This window comes from Eumetopias jubatus, unplaced genomic scaffold (genome assembly GCF_037043125.1).
Source record: "Eumetopias jubatus isolate StellerSeaLion01/CBP00866 unplaced genomic scaffold, mEumJub1_p1.0 scaffold_4, whole genome shotgun sequence".
Classification (NCBI taxonomy): Eukaryota; Metazoa; Chordata; class Mammalia; order Carnivora; family Otariidae; genus Eumetopias; species Eumetopias jubatus.
In genome coordinates, this window is record NW_028274810.1 from 116,795,642 (window position 1) to 116,812,916 (window position 17,275).

Below are 17,275 nucleotides of genomic sequence, written 5' to 3' on the forward strand. Positions count from 1 at the left end.
TGAAGAAAATCTACTCTTCCTTGTAAATGTCATAAAGAAATATTCATTCAAATTTGCAGTTGGAAGTTATAGCCATTCGAGTTAATGGTGGTTCTGAGAGGTTAAGTGATTTCTCCAAGATCACATGGCCACAAATGTAAGAAGCAGAATGAGAACAATAAGTTAGAGAAATATTAACCAGGCTTTTTTTTCTTCTTTTTTTCCTTCTCCCATTTTCTTGTTCTCCCTGTCTCTATGTCTGTCTCTTCTTTCCCTTCTTCTGTCCCCATTCTTCGCACTCACAGACTGCAAGAGGACCCTGAGGGAGCCAGGAACCCACTTGGTGTGGATGAATCCCTTTTCAGCTACGGCCTTCGAGAAAGCATCGCTTCCTACCTGTCCCTGACCAGCGATGACAACACCTCCTTTGATCGCAAGAAGAAAAGCATGTCCTTGATATACAGCGGGAGCAAGAGGAAGAGCTCCTTCTTCTCATCACCACCATATTTTGAAGACTAGCCAGAGAATAGACACCACTGTGTACCCCAAAATAACAGAGGTTGGAACTGTCACCTGGGATATGGCAAGGAGGCATGGTTCCCCGGCCGCTGGGGAACCACACATCTTCCAGAAGCCAAGAAAAGGCACATGGAGACTTGAACTCACATCTTCTCTGTCCACATCATGACAAAGGGAACCCCTCCCTCGTGTCTGATCAGTACTGAGATATCACGAAACGTTGAATCACGATGTGATTGGGCAACATTTCAGAAGAGCCCTGTGTACTTGTGTGTGCTCGTTGTGTTTGTGGGAAAGATAAAGACATTATCTCACAAGAAAGTGCACAAGACTGTTCAACGAACTGTCCAAATGGTCACACTCCGAGCTCATCGGAGATAACTTTGGAACAGGAAAAGCCTGGGAAGAAGATGAGCCACAAGCTGGGGTCTGGCCAGTCCAGGTTTGCAAACAGGTCCCCTGCCATGAGCTTTTCTAACCAACCCAGAAAGAGACCTTTGGTACGCAGCTCCTCTCTTTTTAACGGAACTCAGTGACACTAAATGTTAATCTTCCTTATCATCCCTGAATCAGGAGATCCCGGTGGCTTGCTGGTGCCAGGAATCAGACAGCCTACCTGCCTCCGTAGAGGGCGAGGCAAAGGGGAGAGAGGGAGGCTGCTTGTGGGAAAATGGGAGGGTCACCTTGGAGTCGTGCAAGCTTTCCTGGTGTCCCCAGCCGTGGCTTCGCGGCACAGAAAGAGCTTCTCAGACAGGCTGGGACTCTTGCCAACAATAATGCATCAGTTGTTTACTCATGATTGCCTGAAGAGCTAACTGTGTTAGGTCCTATGTCAGGTTGAAAGAAAGAAAGGGAATAAAAGAAAAGAAAAAAGGACCAGCAGAGGCACCCACAGTATAGACAGGGAGAAAAATCTACAGACAAATATTGTGAAAGTGGGTTGTAGAAGGAGAAATCAGCTCATGGTTCCAGGGGGACTGGGTCAGGCAAGGGTGGCCCATGAGCTCATGTCTCAGCTGCACCTTCACAGAGGGTAAGTGCAGCTGGATTGAGTAGGCGAGAATGGTTGGCCTTTTTGGAAATGGCAAATTGATTAAATTCTAAAGAATTAATTCTAATTCTAAAGGATTCATTCATTTACGTGATTTTTCTGTATCATCAGTGTTTTATTCTAAGAAGGGCCTGGCAGCCACATGAAGAAAACTGCTGAGCTCCAGGAAAGAAGGGAGGCAGAGTGGCTTTAATTCTGTCCTACTAATTTTAAGAGATGAGAGAGAAAGCACAGCAAAGTTCTAGAAAAGGAGAAGTATTTATCTTGAGGCTGTCCATCCGGATCTTGTTAGGAAGGGGGCTGCAGATGCACCCATGACTCATTTTCCCCTGTTGCAAAGGGATTTGGGGGGAGGGGTGCCCATGGAACCCTTCGCTGCCTGATACAAAATGTCTGTCTGTTCACCACACGCATTCCGTAGATCTGAGATCACTGTGCTGGTGGTATGTGTATATGCATTTACGTGATTTTCTGTATCATCAGACTCTTGTGTGTTTATACAAGAAGACATTTACGGTTTCCCGCAAGAAACCCTAAAGGCCGTTTCAAGGGGCCAGCTGATGTGTGGGAAATGAATATAACACTGTGGACGCTGACTTCCACCACCAGGGAGGGTGACCTCGCAAAAGCCAGATGTTTGTACGGTGTCTTATGCATTGTTTTCCGTTGTAACTAGTGTGCTGGGAACTTTCGGGGAGCACTCAGAGGTATTTCTAACTGGGAAGCATTACACTTTGCTAAATCATGTATTTATTTCTGATTAAAATATACCCAATAAATATTTAACCTTTGGCATGTGGGGAGAGCTTTCTGGGCGAGGTGGGTGGGTGGCTCATTTGGAAGTTCCTTGGGTCTTGAATTTTCAGACAAACTTGCCCCTGGAGAGAGGTGAGAGCAAGGAACACCAAGAAGAACTGCACTGGTTAGCAGCTCAGCTTTTTCTTGAAGTGCAGCCTTAAGAAAACTGGATTTTGTGAATTTGGAGGGTGTCTTATCAAACTTGAAGGTGGACACAGGGGGTCAGGGGAAAGAACAACTTCTTAGCAATTGCTATGAGCATTCTGCCTCACCTAGGTAACTTCTGTGGATCACTTGTGATACCTCGGCTTTCTGTTTTTCCAAGAATTTATTTCTACACATATTTTCCTGGACACCTACTAAATGCTGGACGTGGCTCCAGGCACTAGGGCTGTAGCAGTGATAACCAGATGAGGTCTCCGATATCACAGAGCTTGAGATCATAAATAAACAAGAAACTTTGTCTCGGCAGGGAAGGCAGTACAGAAAGTAACCTGGGCTGCTGGACCTGAGTGTGACGGGATGAGGACTCATTTAACTAGACGTCTGCTTAGGAAAGGCTTCCCTGCCAGTGGACGCGTTTAGCTCCCATATGAGCTGAGGCCTGAAAGATGAACAGCAAACAGCCAGGCAAATATCTAAAGGAAAACCGGAGGCAGTAGAGTGAATTGAGGCAATTCCTGTGGACAGAAGCAAGGCTGCCTGTGGAAGAAACTGGAAGAAGAACCAGAGTGGCTGGGCTGAGTGAGCTAGTGAGGGGCAGAGGGCTGCCAGGAGGGAGGCAGGTCCTGCAGGGTTCTGGATGGAAGCGTCAGGAGCTTAAGGTAAATTCTAGGAGAAAGGCAAAGACAATGGAAGGATCTAATTAGGGGAAAGATATCATTTCATCCACGTGTTTTAAAGAATATACCGGTTGCTGCGAAGAGAACAGATTTTTAAAATTCTGGTGTTGTGGGCGCCTGGGTGGCTCAGTTGGTTAAGCGACTGCCTTCGGCTCAGGTCATGATCCTGGAGTTCCGAGATTGAGTCCTGCATTGGGCTCCCTGCTCGGCGCGGGGCCTGCTTCTCCCTCTAATCCTCCCCGCTCTCATGTACTCTCTCTCTCTCTCTCATTCTCACTCTCTCAAAAATAAATAAATAAATCTTAAAAAAAAAAGTGAATTACTTTAAAAAAAAAGAAAATTCTGGTGTTGTATTATCTACTTGACACGTAGTGAAAATTTGCAAGCTCTAAGACAAAAGAATGCAGGATTTCAAAATAAAGGGTTGGAAAATTTTTTGTGCAAAAATGAACAAAGGGCAAGTGCTGAATTTTGAGGCAAAATGAAGTTGAAGGCAAAAATAAATTGTATGGTAGTGGCGGAGCAAAATGGCGGAGGAGTAGGAGACCTGGATTTCGTCTGGTCTCAGGAATTCAGCTGCATAGGGATCAAACCATTCTGAACACCTACGAACTCAACAGGAGATCGAAGAAAAGAATAGCAACAACTCTCTGAACAGAAAAGCGACCACTTACTGGAAGGAAGGTCGTGCGGAGAAGTCAATCCGAGGCGATATTCGGGAGGATAGACGGCGGGGGAGGGGGCCTCCGTCGGCCGCTTCTGGCAAGTGCTAGAGCCACGGAGCACAAAATCGGAACTTTTAAGAAGTCAGCTCCGCTGAGGGACGTCGCTCCAGTGGCTAAGCTGGGGGTGGAACCCTCCCGGGACAGTGTGGTCTCAGGACCCTCGGGGTCACAGAAAGACCGGGGGTGCCTGAGTGCGGCAGAGCTCCCAGGTATCGGAGCGGGGAAGCCGGCTGCAGAGACGGAGCCGGGGCGGGGGCTCTCAGCTCGGGGTGGCCATAAACTGTGTTTGGTGACAGTCGGGCCACTGCTCCTCCAGCAGGGACCCAACAAGCGGCAGATCCAGGGAGACTCCCCTTCCTCCCCTGGGAGGAGCGGCGCGGGAGCGCACCACAGGGATCTGCTGGGTTTGGAGACTCCACACGGGGTCGGGTGCCAGAGATAGAAACGCTCGGTCACAGGCCGGGTGAGCACGGAGTGCGGCCGGAGACCAGGGAGACAGGAATGATTGACAGCTTTTCTCTGGGGGCGCACTGAGGAGCGGGGCCCCGAGTTCTCAGCTCCTCTGGGGTAGAGATTAGGAGGCCGCCATTTTCAATCTGGTCCTCCAAAGCTGCACCGAGAGCTTGCAGGGAACAAAAGCTTCTGAGAGCAAACCTGAGCAGATTACTCAACCAGGACCAGCAAGGGCAGGGCAATTCCACTTGGAGCAAAGACATTTGGGAACCATGGCAACAGGCCCCTCCCCTAGATCAGCACGAACAGCCAGCAAGACCAAATTTACCGATCAATGAGAAAAGCAGAACTCCAGCTCTAGGGCAATACTGCACATAGAATTCATGGCTTTTTTCCCATGATTCTTTAGTCTTTCAAAGTTAATTTTTTTAACTATCTTTTTTTTTTTTGAATTTTTCTTTTTCCCTTTTTCAACGAACATCTTATCAATCCCTTTTTTAAAAAAAATTTTTATTTTTTATTTTTAGAATCATATTCTATTCCTTCATAGTAGTTACCCTTATTTTTGGCATATATATATATATATATATATATATATATATATATATATATATATAAGTTGTTCTCTCTTTAAAATTTTGAGATACAGTTTCTTCTAACATATCAAAATACACCCTAAATCTCTAGTGTATGGCTTTGTTCTAGTCTCCTGCCTGATCACATTCTCTCCCCCCCCCTTTTTTTTCTTCTTTCTTTCTTTCTTTTAAATCCTTCTTTCTTTTCTCAAACAGCTTCTTATCTTATCAATTCCTTTTATAAAATTTTTTATAATTTTCATTTTTACAGTCATACTCCATCCCTTCATCATATCAACTCTTATTTTGAACATATATAAGTCTTTCTTTCTTTAAAATTTTGGGAGGCACTTTCTTCTAACAGACCAAAATACACCCAGAATCTAGTGTGTGGCACTGATTTATGCACCAGCCTGATCATATTTGATCATATTCTGTTTTTTTGTTTTGTTCTGTTTTTGCTTGTTTTTATCTTTTTCTTTTTTTTTTTTTTTCTCTTTCTTTTTTCTTTCTTCCCCTTTCTTTTCCCCTGGTTTCAGGTCCTTTCTGATTTGTTTAGAGTATATTTTCTGGGGACATTGTTACCCTGTTAGCATTTTGTTCTCTCATTCATCTATTCTCCTCTGGACAAAATGACAAGATGAAAAAAATCACCTCAACAAAAAGAACAAGAGGTAGTACCGTCTGCCAGGGACCGACTCAATACAGACATTAGTACGATGTTGGACCTAGAATTCAGAATCATGATTTTAAAGATACTAGCTGGGCTTGAAAAAAGCATGGGACTTATTACAGAAACGCTTTCTGGAGAAATAAAAGAACTAAATCCTAACCAAGTCGAAATCAAAAAGGCTATTAATGAGGTGCAATCAAAAATGGGGGCACTAACTGCTAGAATAAATGAGGCAGAAGAGAGAATCAGCGATATAGAAGACCAAATGATAGAAAATAAAGAAGCTGAGAAAAAGAGAGATAAACAACTACTAGATCACGAGAGCGGAATTCGAGAGATAAGCGATAACGGTAAGATGAAACAACAGTAGAATAATTGGGATCCCAGAAGAAGAAGAAAGAGAGAGAGGGGCAGAAGGTATATTGGAGCAAATTATAACAGAGAACTTCCCTAATGTGGGGAAGGAAACAGGCATCAAAATCCAGGAGGCACAGAGAACCCCTCTCAAAATCAATAAAAATAGGTCAACACCCCGACATCTAATAGTAAAACTTATGAGTCTCAGAGACAAAGGGAAAATCCTGAAAGCAGCTCGGGAGAAGAGATATGTAACCTACAATGGTAGAAACATTAGATTGGCAACAGACCTATCCACAGAGACCTGGCAGGCCAGAAAGGACTGGCATGATATCTTCAGAGCACTAAACGAGAAAAATATGCAGCCAAGAATACTATATCCAGCTAGGCTATCAATGAAAATAGAAGGAGAGATAAAAAGCTTCCAGGACAAACAAAAACGAAAGGAATTTGCAAACACGAAACCAGCCCTCCAAGAAATATTGAAAGGGGTCCTCTAAGCAAAGAGAGAGCCTAAAAGCAACACAGACCAGAAAGGAACACAGACAATATACAGTAACAGTCACCTTACAGGCAATACAATGGCACTGAATTCATATCTTTCAATAGTTACCCTGAATGTAAATGGGCTCAATGCCCCAATCAAAAGACACAGGCTATCAGATTGGATTAAAAAACAAGACCCATCGATATGCTGTCTGCAAGAGACCCATTTTAGACCCAAAGACACCCCCAGATTGAAAGTGAGGGGGTGGAAAACCATTTACCATGCTAATGGACACCAAAAGAAAGCTGGGGTGGCAGTCCTTATATCAGACAAATTAGATTTTAAAGGAAAGACTGTAATAAGAGATGAGGAAGGATACTATATCCCACTTAAAGGGTCTATCCAACAAGAAGATCTAACAATTGTAAATATCTATGCCACTAACATAGGAGCAGCCAATTATATAAGGCAATTAATAACAAAAGCAAAGAAACACATTGACAACAATACAATAATAGTGGGGGACTTTAACACACCCCTCACTGAAATGGACAGATCATCTAAGCAAAAGATCAACAAGGAAATAAAGACTTTAAATGACACACTGGACCAAATGGACTTCACAGACATATTCAGAACATTCCATCCCAAAGCAACGGAATACACATTCTTCTCTACTGCCCATGGAACATTCTCCAGAATTGATCACATCCTAGGTCACAAATCAGGTCTCAACCGGTACCAAAAGATTGGGATGATTCCCTGCATATTTTCAGACCACAATGCTTTGAGACTAGAACTCAATCACAAGAGGAAAGTTGGAAAGAACTCAAATACATGGAGGTTAAAGAGCATCCTACTAAAGAATGAATGGGTCAACCAGGAAATTAAAGAAGAATTAAAAAAATTCATGGAAACCAATGAAAATGAAAACACAACTGTTCAAAATCTTTGGGATGCAGCAAAGGCAGTCCTGAGAGGAAAGTATATAGCAGTACAAGCCTTTCTCAAGAAATAAGAAAGGTCTCAAATACACAACCTAACCCTACATCTAAAGGAGCTAGAGAAAAAACAGCAAATAAAGCCTACACCCAGCAGGAGAAGAGAAATAATCAAGATCAGAGCAGAAATCAATGAAATAGAAACCAAAAGAACAGTAGAACAGATCAACGAAACTAGGAGCTGGTTCTTTGAAAGAATTAACAAGATTGATAAACACCTGGCCAGACTTATCCAAAAGAAAAGAGAAATGACCCAAATCAACAAAATCATGAATGAAAGAGGAGAGATCACAACCAACACCCAAGAAATACAAAGAATTATAAGAACATATTATGAGCAACTCTATGACAGCAAATTAGATAACCTGGAAGAAATGGGTGCATTCCTAGAGATGTATCAACTACCAAAACTGAACCAGGAAGAAATAGAAAACCTGAACAGACCTATAACCACTAAGGAAATTGAAGAAGTCATCAAAAATCTCCCAACACACAAAAGCCCAGGGCCAGATGGCTTCCCAGGGGAATTCTACCAAACATTTAAAGAAGAATTAATACCTATTCTTCTGAAACTGTTCCAAAAAATAGAAATGAAAGGAAATCTTCCAAACTTGTTTTATGAGGCCACCATTACCTTGATTCCCAAACCAGACAAAGACCCCATCAAAAAGGATTACAGACCAATATCCTTGATGAATATGGATGCAAAAATTCTCACCAAAATACTAGCCAATAGGATCCAACAGTACATTAAGAGGATTATTCACCACGACCAAGTGGGATTTATCCCTGAGCTGCAAGGCTGGTTCAACATCCGCAAATCAATCAACGTGATACAATACATTAACAAAAGAAAGAACAAGAATCATATGATCCTCTCAATAGATGCAGAAAAAGCATTTGACAAAGTACAGCATCCTTTCTTGATCAAAACTCTTCAGCGTTTAGGGAGAGAGGGTACAAACCTCAATATCATAAAAGCCATCTATGAAAAACCTACAGCGAATATCATTCTCAATGGGGAAAAACTGAGAGCTTTCCCCCTGAGGTCAGGAACGCAGCAAGGATGTCCACTATCACCACTGCTATTCAACATAGTACCAGAAGTCCTAGCCACAGCAATCAGACAACAAAAAGAAATCAAAGGCATCCAAATCGGCAAAGAAGTCAAACTCTCACTGTTTGCAGATGACATGATACTTTATGTGGAAAACCCAAAAGACTCCACCCCAAAACTGCTAGAACTCGTACAAGAATTCAGTAAAGTGGCAGGATATAAAATCAATGCACAGAAATCAGTGGCATTCCTATACACCAACAACAAGACAGAAGAGAGAGAAATTAAGGAGTTGATCCCATTTACAATTGCACCCCAAACCATAAGATACCTAGAAATAAACCTAACCAAAGAGACAAAGGATCTGTGCTCAGAAAACTACAAAATACTCATGAAAGAAATTGAGGAAGACACAAAGAAATGGAAAAACGTTCCATGCTCCTGGATTGGAAGAACAAATATTGTGAAGATGTCAGTGCTACCTAGAGCAATCTACACATTCAATGCAATCCCCATCAAAACACCAACCACTTTTTCCAAAGAAATGGAACAAATAATCCTAAAATTTGTATGGAACCAGAAAAGACCCCGAATAGCCAGAGGAATGTTGAAAAAGAAAAGCAAAGCTGGCGGCATCACAATTCCGGACTTCCAGCTCTATTACAAAGCTGTCGTCATCAAGACAGTATGGTACTGGCACAAAAACAGACACATAGATCAATGGAACAGAATAGAGAGCCCAGAAATGGACCCTCAACTCTATGGTCAACTAATCTTTGACAAAGGAAGGAAGAATGTCCAATGGAAAAAAGACAGTCTCTTCAACAAATGGTGTTGGGAAAATTGGACAGCCACATGCAGAAGAATGAAACTGGACCATTTCCTTACACCACACACAAAAATAGACTCAAAGTGCTTGAAAGACCTGAACGTGAGACAGGAGTCCATCAAAATCCTAAAGGAGAACACAGGCAGCAACCTGTTCGACCTCAGCCGCAGCAACTTCTTCCTAGAAATATCTCCAAAGGCAAGGGAAGCAAGGGCAAAAATGAACTATTGGGATTTCATCAAGATAAAAAGCTTTTGCACAGCAAAAGAAACAGTCCACAAAACCAAAAGACAACCGACAGAATGTGAGAAGATATTTGCAAATGACATATCAGATAAAGGGCTAGTATCCAAAATCTATAAAGAACTTATCAAACTCAACACCCAAAGAAGAAATAATCCAATCAGGAAATGGGCAGAAGACATGAATGGACATTTTTCCAAAGAAGACATCCAAATGGCCAACAGACACATGAAAAAGTGCTCAACGTCGCTCGGCATCAGGGAAATACAAATCAAAACCTCAATGAGCTACCACCTCACACCAGTCAGAATGGCTAAAATTAACAAGTCAGGAAACAACAGATGTTGGTGGGGGTGCAGAGAAAGGGGAACCCTCCTACACTGTTGGTGGGAATGCAAGCTGGTGCAACCACTCTGGAAAACAGTACGGAGGTTCCCCAAATAGAGCTACCCTATGATCCAGTAATTGCACTACTGGGTATTTACCCCAAAGATACAAATGTAGGGATTCGAAGGGGTATGTGCATCCCGATGTTTATAGCAGTAATGTCCACAATAGCCAAACTGTGGAAAGAGCCAAGATGTCCATCAACAGATGAACAGATAAAGAAGAGGTGGTATATATATACAATGGAATATTATGCAGCCATCAAAAGGAATGAGATCTTGCCATTTGCAACGACGTGGATGGAACTGGAGGGTGATATGCTGAGTGAAATAAGTCAATCAGAGAAAGACAATGTATCATATGACCTCACTGATACGAGGAATTCTTTTTTTTATTTTTTTTTAAACTTTTAAGATTTTTTTATTTATTTGAGAGAGAGAGAATGAGAGATAGAGAGCACGAGAGGGAAGAGGGTCAGAGGAAGAAGCAGACTCCCTGCTGAGCAGGGAGCCCGATGCGGGACTCGATCCCGGGACTCCAGGATCATGACCTGAGCCGAAGGCAGTCGCTTAACCAACTGAGCCACCCAGGCGCCCTGATACGAGGAATTCTTAATCTCAGGAAACAAACTGAGGGTTGCTGGAGTGGGGGTGGGGTGGGAGGGATGGGGTGGCTGGGTGAACACTGTGAATTGTGGGAGGGTATGTGCTATGGTGAACACTGTGAATTGTGCAAGACTGTAGAATCACAGATCTGTACCTCTGAAACAAATAATGCAATATATGTTAAAAAAAAAAAAAAAGAAGATAGCAGGAGGGAAAGAATGAAGGGGGGAAATTGGAGGGGGAGATGAACCATTAGAGACGATGGACTCTGAAAAACAAACTGAGGGTTCTAGAGGGGAGGGGGTGGGGGGATGGGTTAGCCCAGTGATGGGTATTAAAGAGGGCACGTACTGAATGGAGCACTGGGTGTTATGCACAAACAATGAATCATGGAACACTACATCAAAAACTAATGATGTAATGTATGGTGATTAACATAACAATAAAAAAATTTAAAGGAAAAAATAAATTTTATGGTGACTAACATGACATAATAAAATAAAATTAAATTAAAAAAATAGTTTAAGGGCCAAGAGAGATGTTACAAAAGATGAGACATTAAGAAGATAATAACGACCGAACCTGTGTTAATCTAACAATACAGTTTCAAAATATATTAAGCAACTAGTATAGGGACAAATAGATAAATGGGTCATTTTATTTGGAGATTTAAACACACAACTCTCAGAAATGGAGAGATCAAGCAAAGATAAGTAGATAGGCAGATAGAGGATTTTGATAACACTGTACAACTTTTCTGCCAACCAGTGAAGAATACATTAGGTCTAATAAATTTCAGAGTCAGCCTTCTCCAACTCAGGCTCCATGATAATAATGAAATAAAATTAGAAATCAATTTGCAAAAGGATGGGTTAAAATCCTATGTATCTAAAAGCTTTTAAAAGGATGCATCTCCTGTGGTTAAGAAGAACATAATACAAGCAATAATCAAAGACATAGAAATACAGGACATGTCGCTACTTCTCCAAATGTCCAGGGCGGGGCTGATACAGCAGTAAGAGGGACATTTATTGCTCGAAATCCATTGACCAGAAAACAAAGAATGACACGTAATGAGCTCAGATTGCAACTCGAGAAGCTCACAGAACAACTGATTGTCAAAGAAGCAAGGAGAAAGCAAAAGATGACAAAGGTAAACATGGATGAAATATGAGCTTTATAGTCATAAAGAAGACTCAGAAAGCAAGACACTGTTTAAATAGTAAGACTGATATGATGAAGAAAAACAGGAGCAAGAATGACCATGTCAAAGGAAAAGAAAGGCCGATGAGCTGCAGGGCTGCATATAAGGAGGGGACCTCTGCAGGGGAGGGTACCCATGCCTCCCTCAGTTAGCAGGGCTGGCCCCTCTCCCTCTGTCCCCTCCCTGCTGCCCAAGCTGCCCAGACTCCACCCTTCGGATGGGAACAAGGCCCTCGGATGGCAGAGAAACACCTAGACAGAACCCACGCCCCCAGAGATCATGAGACACTTTGGGAAATATTATGATAAAGAGAAAAAAAGAAAGAGAGAGAAAAAGAAACATATTTATTATTTAAGCTCCTTAAGTGTTGGATCTCTTTGCTAGAGCAGCTGAGCATTTTTGTCCAAAGGGTATAGAAATCGACCTGCCAAAATTTACAGATAATGAAATAACGTCAGAAAATCCAGTGGAGCCAACAGACCAAGTACTGGAAGTGGTAAGAAGGCTCAGCGAATTTGGAGCCGACTTTACTTCCCTACGCCAGTACTGACCAGCTGGAAAGTTCAATAAAAAATATGACACCATTCATAATGCCAACCGAACGAGGACACACAGGTAAGGGACTTGCCTACAATGATTTCACAAAATTTTTGTGGAGAGAAGTTCAAAATGCTATGAAAAGACCCAAGGAGACAAAAATCGTGTTTGTGGTTATAGTGTCAACCAGATTCATGGATGTGAGATTTCACATCATAAAAACATAGTTACTTTTTTGAAATTAATTGAAAAATTCCATGAAGATACACTCAAATTCACATCAGGACTATTTAAAGACAATCAATACATGTATCTTAATATATAGATGAGAGCATTGGAACCCATGAACAATTCAGTCAATTTTGATTAAGAGAAACGGAGAAGAAAGTGCTCGAACTATGATGCTTGTGCGAAAACAGTGCTCAGGCCCCTCCCCTAGTGTTATGGAACTCAGCACGGGCTTTGGTGCCCTCTTCCACCCAGGGCTGTGCAAAGCATTAAGGAAATTCTAAGGCGAAAAGCTCACAGGCCCTGTCAAGCTTTCAGTCATAACAGAATTGGAATAAGACGCACTAGAAAAATACCCAGTGTGTAAGACAAGGCAGGATTCCTAAAAAATTGCCAAATAGAAGTCTCTTCACCAAGGTGAGAATCGTTTTAAGAAGATGGAGAGAGGCTTAGAGGGTGCCATTTCAGCTGAGCCTTGAAGAAGGGAGTGACTTTCCAGGTGGAGAAGTGGACGTGCCGACCACAGCATGGCAATGGAAAGATGTGGGAAGAAGGCATGGCATTTTCTAGGAATGTCAATACTCGTGAGCCTGGAGTGCAGGGTTCCTGCAGGAATGGAGCAGGAAAGGAGACAGGAAAACGTAGCTTGAGGCCAATTCACGAGGCCTGGTACTCCCTCAGGGAAATGGTGTAGGAGGGCAGTGGAAATCTCTTCTGGGGCCTGTGAATCATACCGCAGACGACACGACCTCCTCTGTCTCCTCTCAAAACTGGCCAGGGCGTCAGAGCCACAGAGTGCATGCTCGCAACATGTAACCCCCTCTTCCTTCTTCAACCCGGGCCCTGGGGGCAGGTGCAAATTCCCCTGACCTGCTTTGGTTTGGAGCTGCCCTCACTTAGCAAGGCAAGGGGGAACCTGGATTTCTTGAGTTCCTACACTGCGTGGGACACTCTACAATCCTAATATGATGGCAACTTCTTGAGCCCTTGGGAGACAGAATTAATCATACCGATTTTATCCATGAAGATTGCAAGAGTGAAGGGTTTTGCCCAAGGCTGGGATCTTAAGGCAGGCTTGTCCGACCGTGGGCCTGAGCTCTTTCTCTTAGGCCTTAAGGCCCTGGGAGGGTCCCAGGCTTCTCTTGAGAAGCAACTTCATAGGGTGGGGAAAACATAGGGTATGGCTTTAGGTTCTAGCCCCTAATGTGGCTCCTTCTTTGCTACGTGTTCTTTAGCAAGTCACTAGACCGCTCTAAGCCTCAGACTTCCTATCTCCAGGTGCAAATAATATAAAGACCCTGTGCCAATCAGTGTGAGCAATCTATGAGATAATACATCGGAAGTGCCTTGTGGACCCAAATAATCTAAACACTTGTGGCCCCAAATAATCTAAATAAAGTTATTAATTATCACAGGAGCCTCTCATGCCTGGTGTCTCAATAGCTCTGTCCTCTAGATTTGCAGAAAGACAAGATCTTATCCAAGAATATATCACCAACTCAACTCACATCCATTCCCCCAAACATCTGTTGGTAAAGAACATGTTTAAGAACCGCTAATGTATTGAAGTATTTTTGTTCTCTCAATTCCAAATACCAAGTAATTTCACATGCGTCCCAAAGACTGCTGGGAGCAGTTGTAAAAGCTGCTTCTAAATGACTAAAACAGATGGAGAGTTTATTTTTAAATACACTACCATTTGCTAAAACAGATTAGTTTCTGAAATTCCCCAAACACCTCAAGTCTCCAGAATTTTCAAAAAGAGAATTCTGCCTTCTGGGCCGACTGGAAGGCATTTTTGGTGTCTTCCAGGTCCCACTGAGTGTCTGGTTTCTGAGAGGCCTCTGGGGAAACCCCTTCAGGAGCATTCAAAGTCGGGAAGTTCTGTTTTCAATACCAGGAATTGAAAGATGCTTGGGTTCAGACCTCCTGCAACGAAGATGGGCCCACTAGAGAGGGAGAGATTGAAGAAGATCTGGATCAAAGGACACAAAACACAAGACAGTGGTTGTGGGGAGGGAAGTGGACCAGCCTGGCGTGCCCTGGGCATAGTCCCCCATTCTTCTGCTCATTCACTGCCCGGATATTGACTATGGAGCATCTACTCTAGGACAGCTGTGTTGGGGTCTTCGGGCCCCGTGTGAGAACAAGGCACAGCTGCCCCCTGCTCTCCTGGGGCTCAGAGTCTTGTGTGGGAGAGACGGGGCAGTGGGAATAATTATTTACTGGTGGGAAGTCATGATAAATGATGGGCAAAGAAGTAGAGGCAGCGGAAGCCATATAAAAAGGGTCTGGTTCTGGACTAAAAAGTCTGGAAGGATTCCCTGAAGGACAGATAGAGCAGGCAAAGGGGACGATAGGCTAAAGGTGTCCACGTAGAGGGAACTTCCTGTAGGAAGCGAAACAGAGCATGGACCCTTCAAGGAACATTGGAAGGCTCCTATGGCTGAAAGAGATAGGCAAAGTGTCAGGTGGTACTGCTTTCTGTTGGGAATGGTGACAATGTTGATCCAGCATCATATCTGCCCAAATAATGTCACTCCTATCCTTCTCCTGACAGTCAAAGGTTCGGATCCCAGGAAGGCTGGACAATGCTCGACTGTGGTTATATGACCTTAGAATCACTAGTGGGTCCATGGCATTGGTCTTGATGGTGCACTATCTTTCCGTAATTTGGCTACTTCACAGTCTCATCATTGCTTTCTCTGTTTCCAGGATTGTCCCTCTTAAATTCATCCTCCACTCGGCTTTAAGACAAGTCTTCCTAAAGGGAAGCAAGTTTCTCACTTGCCTAAAAACCCTTTGATAGCATACCAATGTTCATTGCAGCACTATTCACAATAAGGCAGAAATAACCCCAGTATCTATCAACAAATGAATACATGAACAAAATGTGGTCTATGCGTACAATGGAATATTATTCAGCCTAGAAAGGAAGGAAATCCTGATATAAGCTACAACATGGATGAGGCTTTATGAAGACATTATGCTAAGTGAAATAAGCCAGACACACACACACACACACACACACACACACACACACATTTTGTATGATTCTACTGCTGTGAGGTCCCTAGATTGGGCAAATTCATAGAGTCAGAAGGTAGAATAGTGGTTATCAGGGGCTGGGGGGGCAGGGGGATGGGGAGTTATTGTTTAATAGGTACAGAGTTTCTGTTGGGATGATGGAAAGTTCTGGAAATGATTAGTGGTGATGATTGTACCACATTGTGAAGGTACTTAATACCACTGAACCGTACACTTAAAAATGTTAAAATGGGAAACCAAACCAAACCAAACATAACTCTTCAAAGACTCCCATCACTGAGGATGAAAGCCAAGGTATTCAGTGCAATCTGGCTGCTCCCCGCCTCCCAGTCTCCATCACTGCAGCGCATGAAGATCCCGTTCCCCTCCCGCATCGTAGGACTGGCAGATCTCAGCGAGAAGCCATGCTGTCCCTTAGTGCCAGAACTCTGCCCGTAGTGAGATGCCTGCACAGTCTCCAACATCTCAGACATACCTTCTCCTTGGAAGTATTCCTGGACACTACTACTTCCCTTGTGCTTAGTTGGGGGCTTCTCTCTCAAATGCCCTAAGACCCTCTTTTAAATATGTCCTTTAAGTGTTTGTCCCCCACCCCTCAGTAAACTATAAGTTTCCCAAGAACTAGGACATGAATTATTTAGCATGACATTCCCAGCACCTACCATGGCACCTGACACAAACTGGACGCTCCATAAAATTAGAAGCTAATCAGTGACAATACCATCAGGGCTTGTTCTGTGATCAACAGGTTATTTCTTCTATAATAGTTATTGTCATGATCAAAATCTTATATCATCATCATCAGTATGATTATATCATCATCATCACCATCATCATCACCATCATCATCATCATCATCATCTAGCAAGAACATCCAGTAGAATCATGAGTGCTGAGTTCTATTCTTTGCCTTTATTCAACAGTCAATGACTCAGTTGGCCAAACCTTGGAAGCTCCATGCCTCACCCTGTGGCTGCTGACTCAGCTGCCTGTCACTTCTTGATCAGACATGTGGGCAAGGGTTCCTGCCGCCCCTCCCCACCTCAGGCAAAGGAAACAGCAATGACGTAGAAGGGTTCCGAGAGAGGAATGGGTCACCCAATAGTGCTCCATGAAGAAATGCCACCAGAACTGAATGGCGGCCAGGAGATGGAGCATGGGCTATTGTTTAAACCAGACATCATAACAGATTTCCCTGAGAAGATCAGGGAAGCAACACTGGAAAGCAGATGAGAGTTCTTTTGTTCTACTTCTCTCCTGTTGTGGCAATAATGTCGGGTGTAGTTGGCATCTTATTGGCTAAACTGTGCCCTCATCGTTAGCTTTCCTTCCACCAGAAAGCTCCTCATCTTACACTCTATTCCCTTGTGTTTGTCTTTTGACAAGAGAGGTTTTCAAGAGTTCACACCATTAAACCTTAGTGGGGCAATCTCCCAAAATGGAAACACTTGCCCATCTAGAATTTTCATCACTTTAGAATGATGGACAGTAGTTAGAGGTTCCCCTCAGCATCCTGGAATCACCAGACCATGGAAAGATGGCCATGAGCAAGACACAAACCAGAACAAAGGATAAAGGAAACCAAGCAATCAAAGCCAACTGGTCTCAAGAGGTAAGTGAGGCCCCTCACCCCACCTCACCAGTGTCCAAAACAAGGCTGAAGGCAGAACAGGTGAC

General features: G+C 43.2%; 2 protein-coding genes across 4 annotated transcripts in view; one reads left to right on the forward strand and one right to left on the reverse strand.

Moving 5' to 3' along the window:
* Window positions 1–2,344, forward strand: part of SLA (Src like adaptor) — a 33,676-nt gene extending 31,332 nt beyond the window's left edge. For all 3 annotated transcript variants that reach the window (XM_028105606.2, XM_028105605.2, XM_028105604.2), the window contains one exon: window positions 285–2,344. In XM_028105606.2, coding sequence (XP_027961407.1) covers window positions 285–498 — 214 coding nt within the window. In that variant the 3' untranslated portion in view covers window positions 499–2,344. The remainder of the gene's footprint in view (window positions 1–284) is intronic.
* TG (thyroglobulin) overlaps window positions 1–17,275 on the reverse strand; it is a 241,234-nt gene that overhangs the window by 87,625 nt on the left and 136,334 nt on the right. The window lies entirely within an intron of this gene.